Source organism: Nerophis ophidion, linkage group LG14 (genome assembly GCF_033978795.1).
Source record: "Nerophis ophidion isolate RoL-2023_Sa linkage group LG14, RoL_Noph_v1.0, whole genome shotgun sequence".
Lineage (NCBI taxonomy): Eukaryota > Metazoa > Chordata > Actinopteri > Syngnathiformes > Syngnathidae > Nerophis > Nerophis ophidion.
Genome location: NC_084624.1, coordinates 45,797,956 through 45,816,577, shown reverse-complemented (window position 1 = coordinate 45,816,577; position 18,622 = coordinate 45,797,956). Strand labels below are relative to the sequence as shown.

General features: G+C 39.4%; 1 protein-coding gene across 18 annotated transcripts in view; it reads left to right on the top strand.

Annotated features, from left to right (window-relative positions):
- Positions 1-18,295, top strand: part of LOC133568754 (receptor-type tyrosine-protein phosphatase F-like) — a 621,387-nt gene extending 603,092 nt beyond the window's left edge. For all 18 annotated transcript variants that reach the window (XM_061920870.1, XM_061920869.1, XM_061920884.1 and 15 more), the window contains 6 exons: positions 1,927-2,105; positions 10,926-11,052; positions 14,023-14,148; positions 14,240-14,394; positions 14,479-14,614; positions 16,950-18,295. In XM_061920870.1, coding sequence (XP_061776854.1) covers positions 1,927-2,105; positions 10,926-11,052; positions 14,023-14,148; positions 14,240-14,394; positions 14,479-14,614; positions 16,950-17,018 — 792 coding nt within the window. In that variant the 3' untranslated portion in view covers positions 17,019-18,295. The remainder of the gene's footprint in view (positions 1-1,926; positions 2,106-10,925; positions 11,053-14,022; positions 14,149-14,239; positions 14,395-14,478; positions 14,615-16,949) is intronic.
- The last annotated feature ends 327 nt before the right edge of the window (positions 18,296-18,622 follow it).

The following is an 18,622-nucleotide window of genomic DNA, read 5'->3' as shown; positions in this document are numbered from 1 at the left end:
ATGGCTTGCACACAAAGAAAAACATGTTTCGAATATGTGACGGGCGGTAATTGGGAAGTTCAAAGTGCATACTACTGCCCCCTGTCTATCTGGAGGCTTTCTTACAAACACGAAACGTAACACGCCGCGTGCATTTTTGTAGGAAACTGATTTGTCATTATTAATAAGACTCTCTGAAGTAGGCCAAAATTTTTGAAATAATTCCCAGTGATCATAAACACAACACTAATAAATTGTTGATGCTTTAAATATAGTCAGCATTTTAAAGCGCATGCAGACCGAGATAAAACTACCGGATGCTGACTTCTTCTGATACTTTAAATGTGTGGAGGGGGCGTGGCCTGCGGACCTGCAGCGAAGCGGGGATGTGCCAAGACCCGCTTCGCTGCAGGTTACTTTATTCATTCTTGTGAAATGATTGAAGTAAAAACTATATTATAAGGTTGCCTACAGCCACAGCCTATGTTTAAAAACCTGGTGCTGGTTAGAGTTGATCTTTTTTTGGACCGTACACCTTTGCCGTTTATTGTAGCTTCATTAAAAGTGAACATGGTTGTCAACATGCCCTTTGAAACGTACCTGTCTTCACTCCACATGTCCTTTGTCTTCATGTGTCCTTTGTCTTCACTCCCGTGTCCCTTGTCTTCACGCCACGTGTCTTTTGTCTTCATGTGTCCTTTTTTTTCACTCCCCTGTCCCTTGTCTTCACGCCACATGTCCTTTGTCTTCATGTGTCCTTTTTTTTCACTCCACGTGTCCTTTGTCTTCATGTGTCCTTTGTCTTCACTACACTTGTCCTTTGTCTCCACGTGTCCTTTGTCTTTATGTATCCTTTTTTTTCACTCCACGTGTCCTTTGTCTTCATGTGTCCTTTGTCTTCACTACATTTGTCCTTTGTCTCCACGTGTCCTTTGTCTTCACGCCTCATGTCCTTTGTCTTCATGTGTCCTTTGTCTTCATGTGTCCTTTTTTTTCACTACAATTGTCCTTTGTCTCCATGTGTCCTTTGTCTTCATGTGTCCTTTGTCTTCACTACACTTGTCCTTTGTCTCCACGTGTCCTTTGTCTTCACTCCACGTTTCCTTTGTCTTCATGTGCCCTTTGTCTTCACTCCATGTGTCCTTTGTCTTCCCTCCCGTGTCCTTTGTCTTCATGTGTCCTTTGTCTTCACTACACTTGTCCTTTGTCTCCACGTGTCCTTTGTCTTCACTCCACATGTCCTTTGTCTTTGTGTCCTTTGTCTTCACTCCCGTGTCCTTTGTCTTCATGTGTCCTTTGTCTTCACCCCACGTGTCCTTTGTCTTCACTCCCTGTGTCCTTTGTCTTCATGAGTCTTTTGTCTTCATGTGTCTTTTGTCTTCACTCCACGCGTCCTTGGTCTTCACTCCACACGTCCTTTGTCTTCAATCCACGTGTCCATTGTCTTCATGTGTCCTTTGTCTTCACTCCACGTTTCCTTTGTCTTTATGTGTCCTTTGTCTTCATTCCCGTGTCCTTTGTCTTCATGTATCCTTTGTCTTCACTCCCGTGTCCTTTGTCTTCATGTGTCCTTTGTCTTCACTCCACGTGTCCGTTGTCTTCACTCCATGTGTCCTTTGTCTTCGCTCCCGTGTCCTTTGTCTTCATTTGTCCTTTGTCTTCACTCCACGTGTCCGTTGTCTTCACTTTCCGTGTCCTTTGTCTTCACTCCATGTGTCCTTTGTCTTCATTCCCGTGTCCTTTGTCTTCATGTATCCTTTGTCTTCACTCCCGTGTCCTTTGTCTTCATGTGTCCTTTGTCTTCACTCCACGTGTCCGTTGTCTTCACTCCCCGTGTCCTTTGTCTTCACTCTGTGTCCTTTGTCTTCGCTCCCGTGTCCTTTGTCTTCATTTGTCCTTTGTCTTCATGTGTCCCTTGTCTTAACTCCACATGTCCTTTGTCCTCAGCGCCTGGCCAACTCCAAGGCCCACACGTCTCGCTTCATCAGTGCCAACCTGCCGTGCAACAAGTTCAAGAACCGCCTGGTCAACATCATGCCTTTCGAGTCCACCCGCGTCTGCCTGCAGCCCATCCGCGGCGTGGAGGGCTCCGACTACATCAACGCCAGCTGCATCGACGGCTACAGGTGAGCGCAAATGTCCTCCTTTTTTCTTTTTTTTTGCCCGTAACGCCATCAAGTCCACGAGGAGGTTCTGACTCCCCCTCAGCTGCAGTTTGTAAGGAGGAGAGTGTCCACAGAGGCCCTTTGGGCACTGCTGTGTAAATAGTGTCATTGCACCAGGGGACATTTTTCCTCCCTGCTGGCCTCTCCTCTCCTCTCCCGCCTTCTTCTCTTCCTGGCACTCACACGTTTAAGTCTTCTATGTAACGTTAACCTGAGTGAAAGCACATGCATTGCAAAAACTGAAATCTAGTGCGCCTTTCAATCCGGTGCGCCCTATGGTCCGGAAAACCACGGTACACCTTTTCGTCAAGTGATTTCTGTAACTGAGGTGTTGCCGTAACTTGTTGACTTCAGACACAGTCAGTAGTCCTTTGTTCAAACTTATTTTCTGCTCTGCCGCTCCCTGTCTGTGGAACGCTCTCCCTGACCACCTGAGGGCACCACAGACTGTAAAATGCTTTTTCTTTTTTTTTTAGATAAATGCAGACTAGTTCTAGCTATTAGGCTGTTATAGTTTTTTTTTTTTAATTATTATTATCTTTTTATCTTTTATTTCTATTTTTGTAATACACTGTAGCACTTTGAGGTTGTTTACTCAATGTAAAGTGCTTTTTACAAATAAAATATTATTATTATTTTTTAGTTATACTAGTGGTGTTCCTCAAGGTTCCATTTTAGGTCCACTCTATTTCATTACGTGGATTATTCAACTAGTGGCCTGCGGGTTCAGTTAAAAAAAAAAAACATGTAAGAAACTCACATTTTCGCAGCAGATTCTTAAAAACACGAGAGTTGATGAATTGATTAACGTGGACTCTGACTTAAACAAGTTGACAAACTTATTGGGGTGTTACCATTTAGTGGTCAATTGTACGGAATATTAGATTAGATTAGATTAGATAGTACTTTATTTAGTCCGTCAGGAGAGTTCCTTCAGGAAAATTAAAATGTTCAGCACAATCCCATTCAAGATCAGACAAACATTACAGGGAGACAGAACAGGATCGCTGACGGGTATGTACTGTACTGTGCAATCTACTAATAAAAGTATCAATCAATGCTGTCATATAGATGATCTTTGACTAGCTTTTGTTGCAAAATAAATGTCTACTGTAGAGGACACTGGTTGTCCGGAATATACAAAATAAGAATATTCTGGAAAAGTGGCCCGCTAAATGCGCCATGCAGAAATAGGACTGTAAAATATTTTGTCATGCAGGTAAATATATATATTTTTGATGAATACTTTTAGTCTTTTGTTCAACTTATTCAGTTATTTTAGTGGTGTTCCTCAAGGTTCCATTTGAGGTCCACTCTATTTCATTACGTAGGCTATTCAACTGCTGGTTCAGTTAATAAAAAAAAAAACATGTAAGAAACTCACATTTTTCAGCGGATTCTTAAAAACACAAGAGTGCTGTCATATAGCTGATCTTTGACTAGCTTTTTGGCTAAAAAAAAACAACCTCTGTAGCTTGGACAAAATACATGTCAACTGTAGAGGACACTGGTTGTCCGGAATATACAAAATAAGAATATTCTGGAAAAGTTTAACTTGTTTTGGAACGTTAGGGGTATTTTACTTGAACTAAGCAAAATGATCCGCCAATAGAACAAGAAAATCTGGCTTGTCAAGACTATCCAAAACCAGTAAAATTACCTAACTCAAACAAACCCAAAAATGACTTAAAATAAGTACCGTATTTTTCGGAGGATAAGTCGCACCAGCTGAAAATGCATAGTAAAGAAGGAAAAAAACATATATAAATCGCACTGGAGTATAAGTCGCATTTTTGGGAAAAATATTTTGGATAAAACCCAACACCAAGAATAGACATTTGAAAGGCAATTTAAAATAAATAAAGAATAGTGAACAACAGGCTGAATAAGTGAACGTTTTATGAGGCATAAATAAACATCGAGAAGGTGCCTGCTATGTTAACCTAACATATTATGGTAAGAGTCATTCAAATAACTATAACATATAGAACATGCTATACCTTTACCAAACTATCTGTCACTCCTAATTGATAAATCCCATGAAATCTTTTACGTCTAGTCTCTTATGTGAATGAGCAAAATAATATTATTTGATATTTTACGGTAATGTGTTAATAATTTCACACATAAGTCGCCCCTGAGTATAAGTCTCACTCCAGGCCAAACTATGAATAAAACTTCGACTTATAGTCCGAAAAATACGGTATATTCTCACTTTTCTTGCTCAATATGTTGAAAAATATTCTTCAATGAAGTAAATGCTAGTGCCATTATCTTGTCAAAATGATTACCTTTCTAGAAACCATCAAACTTACACTGAAACCTAATTTATTGTTCTTAATGGAAAGACAACAAGGCAACCGCTTGTTACTCTCGAGGTCTAACACAATTTCCCAACTCACGGTTTGTAGTTTCAAGCATGTTTTACTCAATATAGGTCATCAAATCTCAGCAAGAAGCTGTGATATCTTACCGAGATCATTTAGAACACTTAAAACAAGTAAAACACTCTAACATAAAACCTGCTTAGTGAGAAGAATGATCTTATCAGACAGAAAATAAGCAGATATCACCCTTATTTGACATATTCATGTTACTTATATTTCAGTTTTTGCAGTGTGAGTCCTTGCTGGTCTTAAGCAGCATCCTGATTGTGTCAAGATCTTCTTTCTGCTCTTGAAGCCTCCCCTCTTATTTTTTCCCTTCTCTAGTCCTCTCCTCCCTTCTTTGCCATCATCTCCTTTCATCCTCTCTCCTTCATCTCCTCCTCCTCTCATCGCCTCCTCTGCTCTTTCTTTCCTCACCCCCTCTGTGCTCCTCTTTCCTTCAAGTCCTTTCATCTCTCCCTCCATCCTTCTCATCATCTATCTTCACCTTTCTCTGCTCCTTTTTTCATCTCCTCTTCATTCCCTCTCTTCTCCTCTTTTCCCTATAATCTCTTTCCTCCTCTCTTTCAGCGCTTACACTTTTCACCTCCTCCTCTTCCATGCTTTTTTCTCCTCTCCTTCTGTATTTATTTGTGGCAGGCAGAAAAGGGCCCTCAGGATGTTCTAATCTCCTGGTTCCATGGCGCCTTCATTAGTTGTTCCGTGTGTATTGCCGTGTCGTGTCTGCACGTACAACACACACACACACACACACACACATATACTGGTTATCATTCAGGATGGGGACCAATTCTTTGTTCAGGATTTGTGGGGACCACCATTTCTACGGGTTCCACGGCGCCTTCATTAGTTGTTCCGTGTGTGATGCCGTGTCGTGTCTGCACGTACAACACACACACACACACACACACACACACACACACACACACACACACACACACAAACTGGTTATCATTCAGGATGGGTACCAAGTCTTTGTTCAGGACTTGTGGGGACCACCCTTTCTACAGGTTGTGGAGGCATAAAAAAAACGAAGTAAAATGGCCACTGCCCAGTTAGCTCATACACGTCTTTAAATCTCCGGATTGATGAAGTAATGTGTTGATCATACTTACTGGGGACCCTGGAGAAAAAGAGTTAATATGGTTCATGGGGACCAAATTTAAATCATTTTGCATAATTAAAATAATACATGTAATAATAAATGTCTCACACTCAAACTAAACAGTAAACATGTTTTATGGGCCAAAGCTTAAAAATCACTTTGGCCTCTTCAGAATGGATCTGATTATCATTTAAAAATGTTTCCCTTTAGGGGACCTGCTTTTTTGTCCCCATACCGTCAGAGGTCCCCTAAAGGTGACTGTGTAAACAGAGCGATGTCCCCATTAAGCAAGCGTTGCCAAAACACACACACACACACATACTGGTTATCATTCGGAATGGGTACCAAGTCTTTGTTCAGGACTTGTGGGGACCACCCTTTCTACAGGTTGTGGAGGCATAAAAAAATGAGGTAAAATGTCCAATGCCCAGTTAGCTCATACACGTCTTTAAATCTCTGGATCGATGAAGTAATGTGCTGATCATACTTACTGGGGACCCTGGGGGAAAAGAGTTAATATGGTTCATGGGGACCACATTTAAATCATTTTGCATAGTTAAAATAATAAATGTAATAATAAATGTCTCACACTCAAACTAACCAGTAAACATGTTTTATGGGCCATAGCTTAAAAATCACTTAGGTATCTTCCGAATGGATCTGACTATCATTTAAAAAGGTTTCCCTTTAGGGGACCTGTTTTTTTTTTTGTCTCCTAAAGGTGACTGTGTAAACAGTGATGTCCCCATTAAGTAAGCATTGCCAAAACACACACACACACACACACACACACACACACACACACACACACACACCGTGCATGCATGCACATCAGACATGTGAGAGAGCAGCAGCCTCTTCTCTCCTAACAAGAGCGCTGCTGCCACCTGCTGTTTCCCCTTCTAGGCATCATGAGCTCATTTTATGTGTGTACCCTGCAAAAAGTCAGTGTTCAAAAACAAGAAAAAAAAATACAAAAATGAGGCGTATTTTATTTGAACTAAGCAAAATTATCTGCCAATAGAACAAGAAAATTCGGCTTGTCAAGACTTTCCAAAACAAGTCAATTGAGCTAACCTCAATGAACCCAAAAATAGCTTAAAATAAGTATATTCTTACTAATAATAACAAGTGCACTTTTCTTGATAGGAAAAAAAATGCTGAATATGTTGAAAAATATTCTTAAATGAAGTAAATGCTACTGCCATTATCTTGACATCATGATATGCGCTCAGCATCATGATTTTTTTTTTCATTCTTGAAGTTAGAAATAATTACTTTAAAAAAGTATTTTTATAATTGGGAGTGTTGTTGACACAGCTTTGCAACAGTTGATATTCTAGTTCCAAGCATGTTTTACTCAATATAGGTCATCACATCTCAGCAACAAGCTGTAATATATTACTGAGATCATTTAGAACACTTAAAACGAGTAAAACACTCTAAAATAAAATCCGCTTAGTGAGAAGAATGATCTTATCAGACATAAAATAAACAAATATTACCCTTATTTGAGATATTTAATCTTACTTGGATTTCAGTTTTTGCAGTGTATCACTGCACCATGTACCAAATAAAATGGCTTCGAGGTCAGTAAGCACAACCAGAATTATGCCGTACATTAGGCGCACTGGGTTATTAGGTTATAAGTCGATTTTTGAGAAAATTAAAGGATTTTAAGTGCGCCTGATGGTCCGAAAAATACGCCAACTGCCAACAAGGAGAGGACTTAAAAAGGTGCTTTAAAGCAGTGGTTCTCAAATGGGGGTATGTGTATCGTTGGGGGTACTTGAAGGCATGCCAAGGGGTACTTGAGATTTTTTTTTAAATATTCTAAAAATAGCAAACATTTAAAAATCCTTTATAAATATATTTATTAAATAATACGTCAACAAAATATGAATGTAAGTTCATAAACGGTGAAAAGAAATGCAACAATGCAATATTCAGTGTTGACAGCTAGATTTTTTGTGGACATGTTCCATAAATATTGATGTTAAAGATTTCTTTTTTTGTGAAGACATGTTTAGAATTAAGTCCAGATGGATCTCTATTACAATCCCCAAAGAGAGTAAGATGAAATATCTCAAATAAGGGTGATCTTTGCCTATTTTCTGTCTGATAAGATCATTGTTCTCACCTGAGCAGATTTTATGTTCGAGTGTTTTACTTGTTTTAAGTGTTTTGGTCCTAAATGATGTCAGTAAGATATTACAGCTTGTTGCTGAGATGTGATGACCTATATTGAGTAAAACATGCTTGAAACTAGAATATCAACTGTTGCAAAGCTGTGTCATCAACACTCACAAGTATAAAACTACTTTTTTGAAGTAATAATTTCTTATTTCAAGCATTAAAAAAAAATTCATGACTTTGACACAATCGTGTCTCATAATTAAAAGAGCTGTTATATTTTCAATGAAACAATAGAAAATACATACTCATATAGTAGTACAGTTATTTGTCAAAACGGGGGCTATGGTGTGCTTTGTTTTCCCGGAATACAAAGGAAGGTGACGGGACATGGCGTGACAGTAAAGACAGATTTTAATTTATCTATATAAAAAAAGTGCAAACTAAAGGCGCGCACAAGGCGGAGAACAAACTTGGCTAAAAGAACAAAAAATACCACAAAAGACTCGCTAAACATGACGTGAATAAGCAAAACATCATTGGAAGGAAATGAGCAGAGCGATACATAACCAGAGTGAGCACAGCATGGAGCAGGGGTCGGGAACCTTTTTGGTTAAAAGAGCCAAGAATCCAAATATTTTTAAATGTATTTCCGTAGGAGCCATATAATTTTTTTTTCAACACTGAACACACCGAAACGCGTGCATTTTTAAGTAAGACCAACATTACTATAGTATAATAGGTCTCTTATTCTTTGTAATAACATTGATATTCTAAAGCTAACTGTGGAGGGGGCGTGGCCTGCGGGCCAACAGCGAAGCGGGGTGTGCCAGGACCGGCCTCTAAATCAGCGACAGGTGCGTAGACAACCCACCTGGGTCTTGTTATCTAATCACCTGTCGCTCTCTTAGGGGAGGAGAGACAGGGTTGGAGCTGGAGCCAGAGTGCGAGCTAGAACGAAATAAAAAAAGACAATTACTGGAAAGCAACTGAGAGACTTATTGAAAAATAAAACAATATCGTAACCCTGAAACAGGCTTTCATGTCGGTGCTTGGTGGTCTGAAGAACCCCCAGAAGGGCAAGCCCTAAAAAAAAGAATAGTAAAAAAAGGATGGATGGATTCAAATGCATGAGCATGTTTGATATTTTGAACATTAATTTTAACACTTTGATTACAAGTGGAATTAGTCATTACTTATCGTGTTAAGCAGGGTTAGCTCAGATTTATCCGAGAGCCAGATGCAGTCATCAAAAGAGCCACATCTGTCTCTAGAGCCATAGGTTCCCTACCCCTGGCATGGAGCAACAACAATGACGCCAGCCCGACTGCCTGGCAACTACAAGCTTAAATGATAGTGACATGATTAACACAGGTGCGTGAGTCCTAAACAAATCAGGAGCGTGAGTCCAAATGAGTACAGGTGAACTAATCGGTCGTCATGGTGACAAAACAATGGAGCGTAAATAGGAACTAAAAAGAGTCTTAAACCAACTGAACATAACGAAACAAAACGTGACCACAGAACATGACATTATTAGTGAGAATGTACTTATTGTAAGGTATTTTGGGGTTCATTGAGGTTAGCTACTTAGGGACCAATGTCCCTTTGGGACAGAGGACCCTATTGAATTTCTAAGGTTTTATTATTATTAATCTTTATTATTATACCGCCGCCTCTTTGAGCTGTAATTTGACCCCCTTAATATGCTTCAAAACTCACCAAATTTGACACACACATCAGGATTGGCAAAAATTGCGATCTAATTTAAAAAAAAAAACTCCAAAACTCAAAATAGCGCTCAAACTCACCCTAGGAAGAAAACACAGACAAAACTATTTTTTAACTTCCAGTAGGAATGTCGTAGAAACATGAAACAAGAACCACTACGTAGGTCTCAGTTAGACCTGTATTTCGTAGACCTGTATTTGCAATTCCCCCTTCAATACAAAAGTTGGCTAAAAATGTTTCGCTTTTTTCAAACATTATCTCCTCTGAGGCTGTTTGTCGTATTGGTGCAAGTGCAAGCGCGAGGAAAAAATAAACACACGCTGCTTACTCTTGCTGCTTGTTGTCACTTCTTCTGCAGCCGAGTAGTCGCAAGAAGGATCACTAGCGCCCTCTACCACCAGGAGGCGGGAGTCATTTAATGACTCATATTTGACACACGCAGCTACGGTATATTAATAAAACATAGCTGCTTACTGTTCTTTTTGGCATATTCAATAGCTTGGACCTTAAATCCTACTGAATAGTTCTTAATCTTCTTCCTTTTTATGTGATTTCAAATGATTGAAATCAGCCTCCTCCATTTTGAAAATGATGACAGGTGAAGTGTCACTCGCGACGTGACGAGTTTGACCCGGTGGAAATTCTAGACACGCGCTAATAAAAATAATATTTTGCGAAGCGAGTTTGACCCGGCAGTAATTCTAGTCAGGCGCGTACTATATACCCGGCGGCAATTCAAGTAAATACTGTATGCAAAAGTGCAATATATTTACCTGTACACTAATTTATTCATTTATATTTGCACCTTTTATCCTGCACTACCATGAGCTAATGCAACAACATTTTGATCTTATCTGTACTGTAAAGTTCAAATTTGAATGACAATAAAACGGAAGTCTAAGTCAAAGAGTCTGCCAATGTGTTTAAAGTGGTCCAGGTTCCGATACAACAGGAGCACTCTTGCTTTTTAGGGAATTTGCTGCAGAACTGTTTGACTGCCAAGTTTTGAACCGAACTCCGGGGTCTGATTCGGTGTCATTGTCCCTGGGGCCCGCCAGTTTAGGTCGTAAGAAGGTTCTCATAGAAGAAGACAGCATCATAACTGTTACCATTTGTATTTTAGAAATAAGAAAAGTCCCGTAAAATAATGGAAAACCGACTTTATACACAAAAAAATTGTGAAGGTCCTTGGCGAAAATTGGAGGGTTGACATGTATTGCTCAACATTTGGCAGTTCTACACAGAACTTTCGGAACATTTTTGTTTTGTTTTGTGGACACACGATGGCACAGAATAAAGCCATATAAAAATGGCAAATATGCTTCCGTGGCCAAAACATTTGAATGGATTTTGTATATAAATGCATTTTCAACAGCTTAGTTCCATAACGATGAATCCATGCTGTTTTTTTTTGTATGTGTGTAGACAGCAGAAGGCCTACCTGGCCACGCAGGGCCCGCTGTCCGAGACCACCGAGGACTTCTGGAGAATGTTGTGGGAGCACAACTCTACCATCGTGGTCATGCTCACCAAGCTCAGAGAGATGGGACGGGTAAGAAACACACCCAAAAACGTCACATGATAGCAACTAGAAAAGCAGTCAAAGAGCGCAGACCGTAGGTTATAAGAGTAAAACCCGAGTGCTGAATCCTGGCGACAATCCGGATCAGCCCCAAAACGTAATCACTTGTTTCTTATCCCGTGAAAGTTTGATGAAAATCCACCCATAACTTTTGGACTTATTTTTCTAACAGACAAACCAAGGCAAGGATTACATAATAATAATAATAATAATAATATGTTTTCTATTGGTGGGTGTAAGTCAGGGCTGTTCAACTACATGATAAAGAGGGCCGCAGTTTCAAGAGCCCAATTGCTCAGGGGCCGGACATCGAAATGTGGATGTTTCATCAGAAAGTACCTCGGCAGGTTATATTTATTTGATTCTGCGTTTACTTAATTGAACAGTAAACACGGCACTGTCAATAAATTCATTATTCTGACAGATAGTTAACAGCATGAAGAAACCGAAGCTCCAGAGGTTTTGTTGAGGATTGATGTTCCTTCTTTTGAATTATTTTCCTGCCTCAGTTGTAGTTCCTTAACACTTTGTCCTTCATTCAGGTTTTTAAGACTGAAAATAGAAACATCAAATAAATGTTATAAAAGAATAACATCCGTTGTTTATTTTAGATAAAAATGTACTTAGTGTATTTTACATAAATAAAATAGATTAATGCATTCACACAATGGGAGGAATATAACCTTAGAGAAAAATGTAATTTAAAACATTTGTACGCACATACAACACGTAAGACCTTCGGTATATCAGTATGTGGAATTAAATTATGGAATGGATTAACTATGATCCACTTCAAGAAACTCTTCACACTTAAAGTGTTTACAAAGTGCAAAGAAGAAGAACCATAATAAACATTCTGAATTTATTTCATCCATCCGTTCATTTTCAATATAAATCTTACTCATCTCGAGTATTATTTATTTATTAATTTATTTTTATTGTGATTACTGATGGAGTATATTGTGAATAAATTGAGAACAGGAAGTGAACAAAAGTTTTAGCAACTGTTATGTAAAAGAAAAGGGGGTAGGATTAAATAAAAGCTCTGCTTCTTCCTACTCCTTTTTGAACATGTTGAAAAGAGAAACTGGAAATTGCGATCATGTTGTATGCTTGCAGGCTCCAAATAAAAACATAATAAACTACAAATGTTTACACTTCACAGCAAACACAATGGATGTGGCTCAACACAATTGACCTCTTAAGGCCCAAACTGCTTTTTTACATGCTTTTATTTATTTCTCTTTGCTATTCGGGCTTATTGGACCCTAATTAGAATAAAAACTAGAAACCTTCTTTTGATATGATGTACTTAGTCCATAAGTACACAAACGTGTACTTCATGTTTAGTGACATGCTAATTCTTGTTTTTACACTTTTTTTTTTACAAATTCCATTGTATGTTATACTTTTCTGACACCACCAGATGGCGGTATAAGTGTCCACATAAGAGGCCATAAGACCCCAATTCAGTAGTGTACACAGTTTTGGAAATAAGAGCTAAAATGTGCTGTCCACATATGTGGCCACTAAGGCCTTTAGAGGTTAAACCAAAGGTGTACTGTCATCGCCCTCTACTGGTCAAATTCAGCACCATATGTATTAAACAAGCTTCTATCGTCAAAGTTACTCAGACAAAAAAACAACACAACCTCGAATACAAAGGACATCACAAAGTCATCCATTTCAGTACAAAACAAAAACTAAGTAGACATTGTTCATAAAGATACAGATCTGACCAAGTTTTGTGATGAAGAGTGTTGATTTCTACCATTGCTGCTGGTCTGAAACGATGTCTGTCACTTAAAAAGTCTGACAACATTCATACTTTGTGGTCCAGGCACTGTTAAAAGTCAAATTTTCCCAATTTATTTAGATTTTAATCAGAGTTGATATGGCCATTTTTGTTGAGAATGAGTAGTCGTCTTCTACTCGCCCCGCTGCTGCTTCTTTGTGACGCATAAGCTTCCGGTGGTGCCCCCTGCAAAGTGGTGGGAGTACCGTATGCATGAAGAACTCTTGTTTGAATTCATCAAGCCTGTTTGGGCGGATGTGGCCGCCGTTTGCATAGGCCTGCTTAAGATTGTCAGGTTCAAACACTGATGACATTTATTAAACAGACGAGAAGCAAGGAATCATGCAGAGACAGAGTTCAATTTGGCTCAATGAGGAATCATGCAGAGACAGAGTTCAATTTGGCTCAATGAGGAATCATGCAGAGACAGAGTTCAATTTGGCTCAATGAGGAGACACGTGTTTTAGGCTGTACTCTAGTTACAGATCCAAACCACCTTCTAAAAGTCCAGACCGTGTGCTTCCTCTATTTATTTGGTAGGTCCCTGGTTGCATCACTGAAGCTGCCCCCGAGGGAAGGGGGGTAATCTCGACAATTCCAGTTAGACACAATATATGTCGGGGACGGCGTGACACAGTTGGGAGAGTGGCTTTGCCAGCAACCTGAGGGTTCCTGGTTCAATCCCCATCTTCTACCATATTAGTCACGTCATTTGAACAAGACACTTCACCCTCGCTCCTGATGGGTCCCGGTTAATGTGTGTGTGAATGTGGAAATAGTGTCAAAGCGCTTTGAGTTCTTTGAAAAGGTGGAAAAGCGCTATACAAGTACAACCCATTTACCATATGATTATACAAGAAATGCAAATGTGTTGACGCTGGTGATATCGCCTTGCCTCTGCTCTGCCTGCGTCACGGCGGTGTTCGGCCTTGGCAGTCAGCAGGCCGAGTCCGGACACAACACTGATACGAGCTGGCTGGCAATTTTTGGATAGAAAAATACTGATAATAACTATAGCAACGACCTTGAAGCATAAAGTTGTGTGATAATATATACATGATAATTCTAACAAAGATGCGTGGTGGTGGTCTACACCCATGCGTGTCGGGATCTGACAGTAAAGACGTCGCGTCGGTGTGTTGCAGGAGAAGTGTCACCAGTACTGGCCGGCCGAGCGCTCCGCCAGGTACCAGTACTTCGTGGTGGACCCCATGGCCGAGTACAACATGCCTCAGTACATCCTGAGAGAGTTCAAGGTCACAGACGCCAGGGTCAGTCTTTGTCCATTTGCGGCTTTTTTTTTTTTTTTTTTTTGAACGCCTCGCCAGTTTTCCCTTCATCCGGTCCCGCCTTCTCTCCCAGGACGGCCAGTCCAGAACCATCCGCCAGTTCCAGTTCACCGACTGGCCCGAGCAGGGAGTGCCAAAAACCGGAGAGGGCTTCATCGACTTCATTGGCCAGGTGCACAAAACCAAGGAGCAGTTCGGACAGGACGGACCGATCACTGTACACTGCAGGTAAGGACGCCGCCCACAGGTGCGCCCGCTCCACACACCTTTGGGTCGCGTTAACGCCGCCGACTCCACCTGTGCGCCCTTTAGTGCCGGCGTGGGCCGCACCGGAGTCTTCATCACGCTCAGCATCGTGCTGGAGAGGATGCGCTACGAGGGCGTGGTCGACCTCTTCCAGACGGTCAAGACACTTCGCACCCAGCGGCCCGCCATGGTGCAGACCGAGGTGAGGACCGGTCCACTAAATATCTTGAAAGGAGCTAAAGTTCTGCCATTTGTTTACTCAACTGCAGAGAGGGACGGGTTTGTGTGTGATGTAAAGGAGCGTGAGAAATAATGACATCCTTCCATCCACTGTGTTTCTAAATGGAACTTTTAGCAGCGTGGCTCGTGGGCGGAGCTAACTATTTCAGGCATAACGACTTTGCATGTCACACCATTATTCACATGTGAATAATATAAATACAGTCTATTATACAGCATTATTCACATGTGAATGATATAAATAAAGTATTATACAACATTATTCACATGTGAATAATATAAATACAGTCTATTATACAGCATTATTCACATGTGAATAACGTAAATACAGTCTATTATACAGCATTATTCACATGTGAATAATATAAATACAGTCTATTATACAGCATTATTCACATGTGAATGATATAAATAAAGTATTATACAACATTATTCACATGTGAATAATATAAATACAGTCTATTATACAGCATTATTCACATGTGAATAACGTAAATACAGTCTATTATACAGCATTATTCACATGTGAATAACATAAATACAGTCTATTATACAGCATTATTCACATGCAAATAATATAAATACAGTCTATTATACAGCATTATTCACATGTGAATAACATAAATACAGTCTATTATACAGCATTATTCACATGCAAATAATATAAATACAGTCTATTATACAGCATTATTCACATGTGAATAACATAAATACAGTCTATTATACAGCATTATTCACATGTGAATGATATAAATAAAGTATTATACGACATTATTCACATGTGAATAATATAAATACAGCCTATTATACAGCATTATTCACATGTGAATGATATAAATAAAGTATTATACGACATTATTCACATGTGAATAATATAAATACAGCCTATTATACTGCATTATTCACATGCAAATAATATAAAAACAGTATTATTCACATATGAATAATATAGAGTAAATACAAATAATATAAAAACGGTATTATTCACATATGAATAATATAGAGTATTATACAGCATTATTCACATGTGAATAACACAAATAAAGTCTATTATACAGCATTATTCACATATGAATAATATAGAGTATTATACAGCATTATTCACATGTGAATAACATAAATACAGTCTATTATACAGCATTATTCACATGTGAATAACACAAATACAGTCTATTATAGAGTAATATTCACATGTGAATAACATAAATACAGTCTATTATACAGCATTATTCACATGTGAATAACACAAATACAGTCTATTATAGAGTAATATTCACATGTGAATAATGTAAATACAGTCTATTATACATTTAAGTACAGTCAAAAAGAAACATATGCATTATACAGTCTGATGGCTGTCAATATGAAGGACTTCCTGTGTCGTTCCGTGTTATATAATGTGAATTATGCTGTATAATATACTGTATATTATTCACATGTGAATATTGCTCTATAATAGACTGTATTTATGTTATTCACATGTGAATAATACTGTATAATAGACTGTATTTATATTATTCACATGTGAATAATGCTGTATAAAATGCTGTATTTATATTATTCACAAGGGAATAATGCTGAGCGATTCAGATATTATTAGACACATTTACTAGGATAATTCTGGAAAATCCCTTATCTGCTTATTGTGTTACTAGTGTTTTAGTGAGATTATATGGTCGTACCTGTGCAACCCGGTCGGCCCCGCACCTTTCTTCAGCACCAGTCGACGGGTGGTGGCGATGCAATCTCTGCCCTTCGCAAGGGACCCTCTTTGAAACACGATCTATCGAAATGATCGCTGCATAATACACTGTACTTTGTGTGTGTGGTCCAATCCAACCGTGTTCGCTTGACCGCTCTGTTCCATAGTAAAGCTTCACCGTCATCTTTCGGGAATGTAAACAAGGAAACACCGGCTGTGTTTGTGTTGCAATACACCGCTTCCCACCTACAGCTTTCTTCTTTGACGTCTCCATTATTCATTGGACAAATTGCAAAAGATTCAGCAACACAGATGTCCAGAATACTGTGGAATTATGCGATGATAACAGAAACAGTGCTGGAACAAAATGTCCTCTACAATGCGTGACGTCACGCGCACGCGTCATCATACCGCAACTTCGGCGCTAAATTTAAAATTGCAATTTAGTAAACTAAAACTTTTAGTGGGTTTCAGTCGGCCTTCAAAAGTGTTTATTACGTCATTGTTTAACAGAACAAACATTGTTTTTTTTTAAAGGCATTAAACTGCTGCTCTTTAAAAGCGTTTAAATAAGCTCCGCCCCTCTCTGTTCCAGGACCAGTACCAGCTGTGCTACCGAGCCGCTCTGGAGTACCTGGGGAGCTTCGACCATTATGCAACGTAACCGCTGGCAACACAGCGCCTGCCTCGGTCGGACCCTCTCAGGTGTGTGCCAAGTGTCCCCTCTCAGCCACCATCCTTTTGGCCCCCAAAAATTTAAAGTTGAAAAAAAAAAGGAAAGGCCAGGGGTGGCGCTCGCAGGACCCCGGCGGGTTCAAACCGACAACCCAGAGCCCCGACCATTTTTTTTTTTTTTTTTTTACTCGAAAGGACGTGTACAGTCCATTTACAGTAGTACCACTTTTAATATTATCCGTTAGTGTTAACTTCTTTATTTTTTTTATTTTTCTACCACGGCTTGTGTCTTAAATTTTTTTTTACGAATATTATCATCCTTTCCAGTTTGTTTCGGGTACTGTTTTTTTTTTTTGTGTGTGTTCCTACCGTCCTAGATTCTAATCTCCCGGTTTTGCGTTCGTACTCGGGATTTCCATGGAAAAAAAACGGACAAAACAAAACAAAAAAAAAACTGCCTTTTTTTTTTTTTTTTTCCACTGGACTATTTGCTGGAAGACTTTTGAGAGCACAAAATTAGCGGCGGGCGTGTACAGGGAGAAGCGAAGCACACCGACTTTTTTTTTTTTTTTTTTTTCCGTGTTCGTGTGGACGGCATCGAGGCCTTTCATGCTCCACTTTTGCGGGCTGGAAAAATATCCTTTCCACGCAGGCCCCGCCCATTCGCCATCAGCCTGTACAGAATCGACCATTCCTCCCTGAAAGGGGCTGAGACGGCGAGCGAGCGAGCGAGAAAAAGAGAGAGACAGACTCCGCCCCCTTTGGACTTGACACCTGATGTTCTTTTCTACAGAAATAGAAGTATAAATATATATATATATATATATATATGATTGATTATATATATGTACAATGACACATAGATGTATGGCTTCTCTATATTGTTCCCATCAATGACGCCGTCGTCCAGCGTAGTCATGGCAACGTATCTACTGTTCCGCCATATTGTCAACAAGGGAGTAAAAGCAGCACAACACCCTCCTAAACCCCCCTGCCCCCCATCCACACACACACACAAGTTGAGGCTTAATGACCACAAGTTACATAAGAGGGAGGGGCTAAGAAAGTTCCGTAAGGGGGAGGGGCTTGTGGGGGGGGGTCCATGTTCATTTTGACCTTGTGAATGCTTTGTGCCGTAGGGGTTTCCACTCGTCTGTTTTCTATTTGTTGACAAACAACTGCAATTTCAAGGAGAACCTGTTCTTGTTGATGATGATGATGATGATGAAAAACAAACCTTGATGTTAATAAAGATACATAATTGTTTTTTTTTTTGTTTTTTTTTTCATACAAACTCCACCTTGGTCGAATTCTTTATCGATTCGAGCTCGCCTCGTTAGATTTGTTCCCCTCAAAAGCGATATTTTACAACAAAAAAAAAGGTGAAAAGGTATTTCCTAATGGAGATGTTGTTATTATTAATCACTACGGTTCGATATCTAAGTCATTGAGGGGTTTTTGTTGTTGTTTTTTTAAAAATGTACATTAAAAAGATTGTAACTGATTTTATTAACGCATGTTTGTTTTTGGTTTTTTTAATGAATGAATGAAGGAAATACGTTTATTTCGGTGATGTATTCGGAATCGGAATGA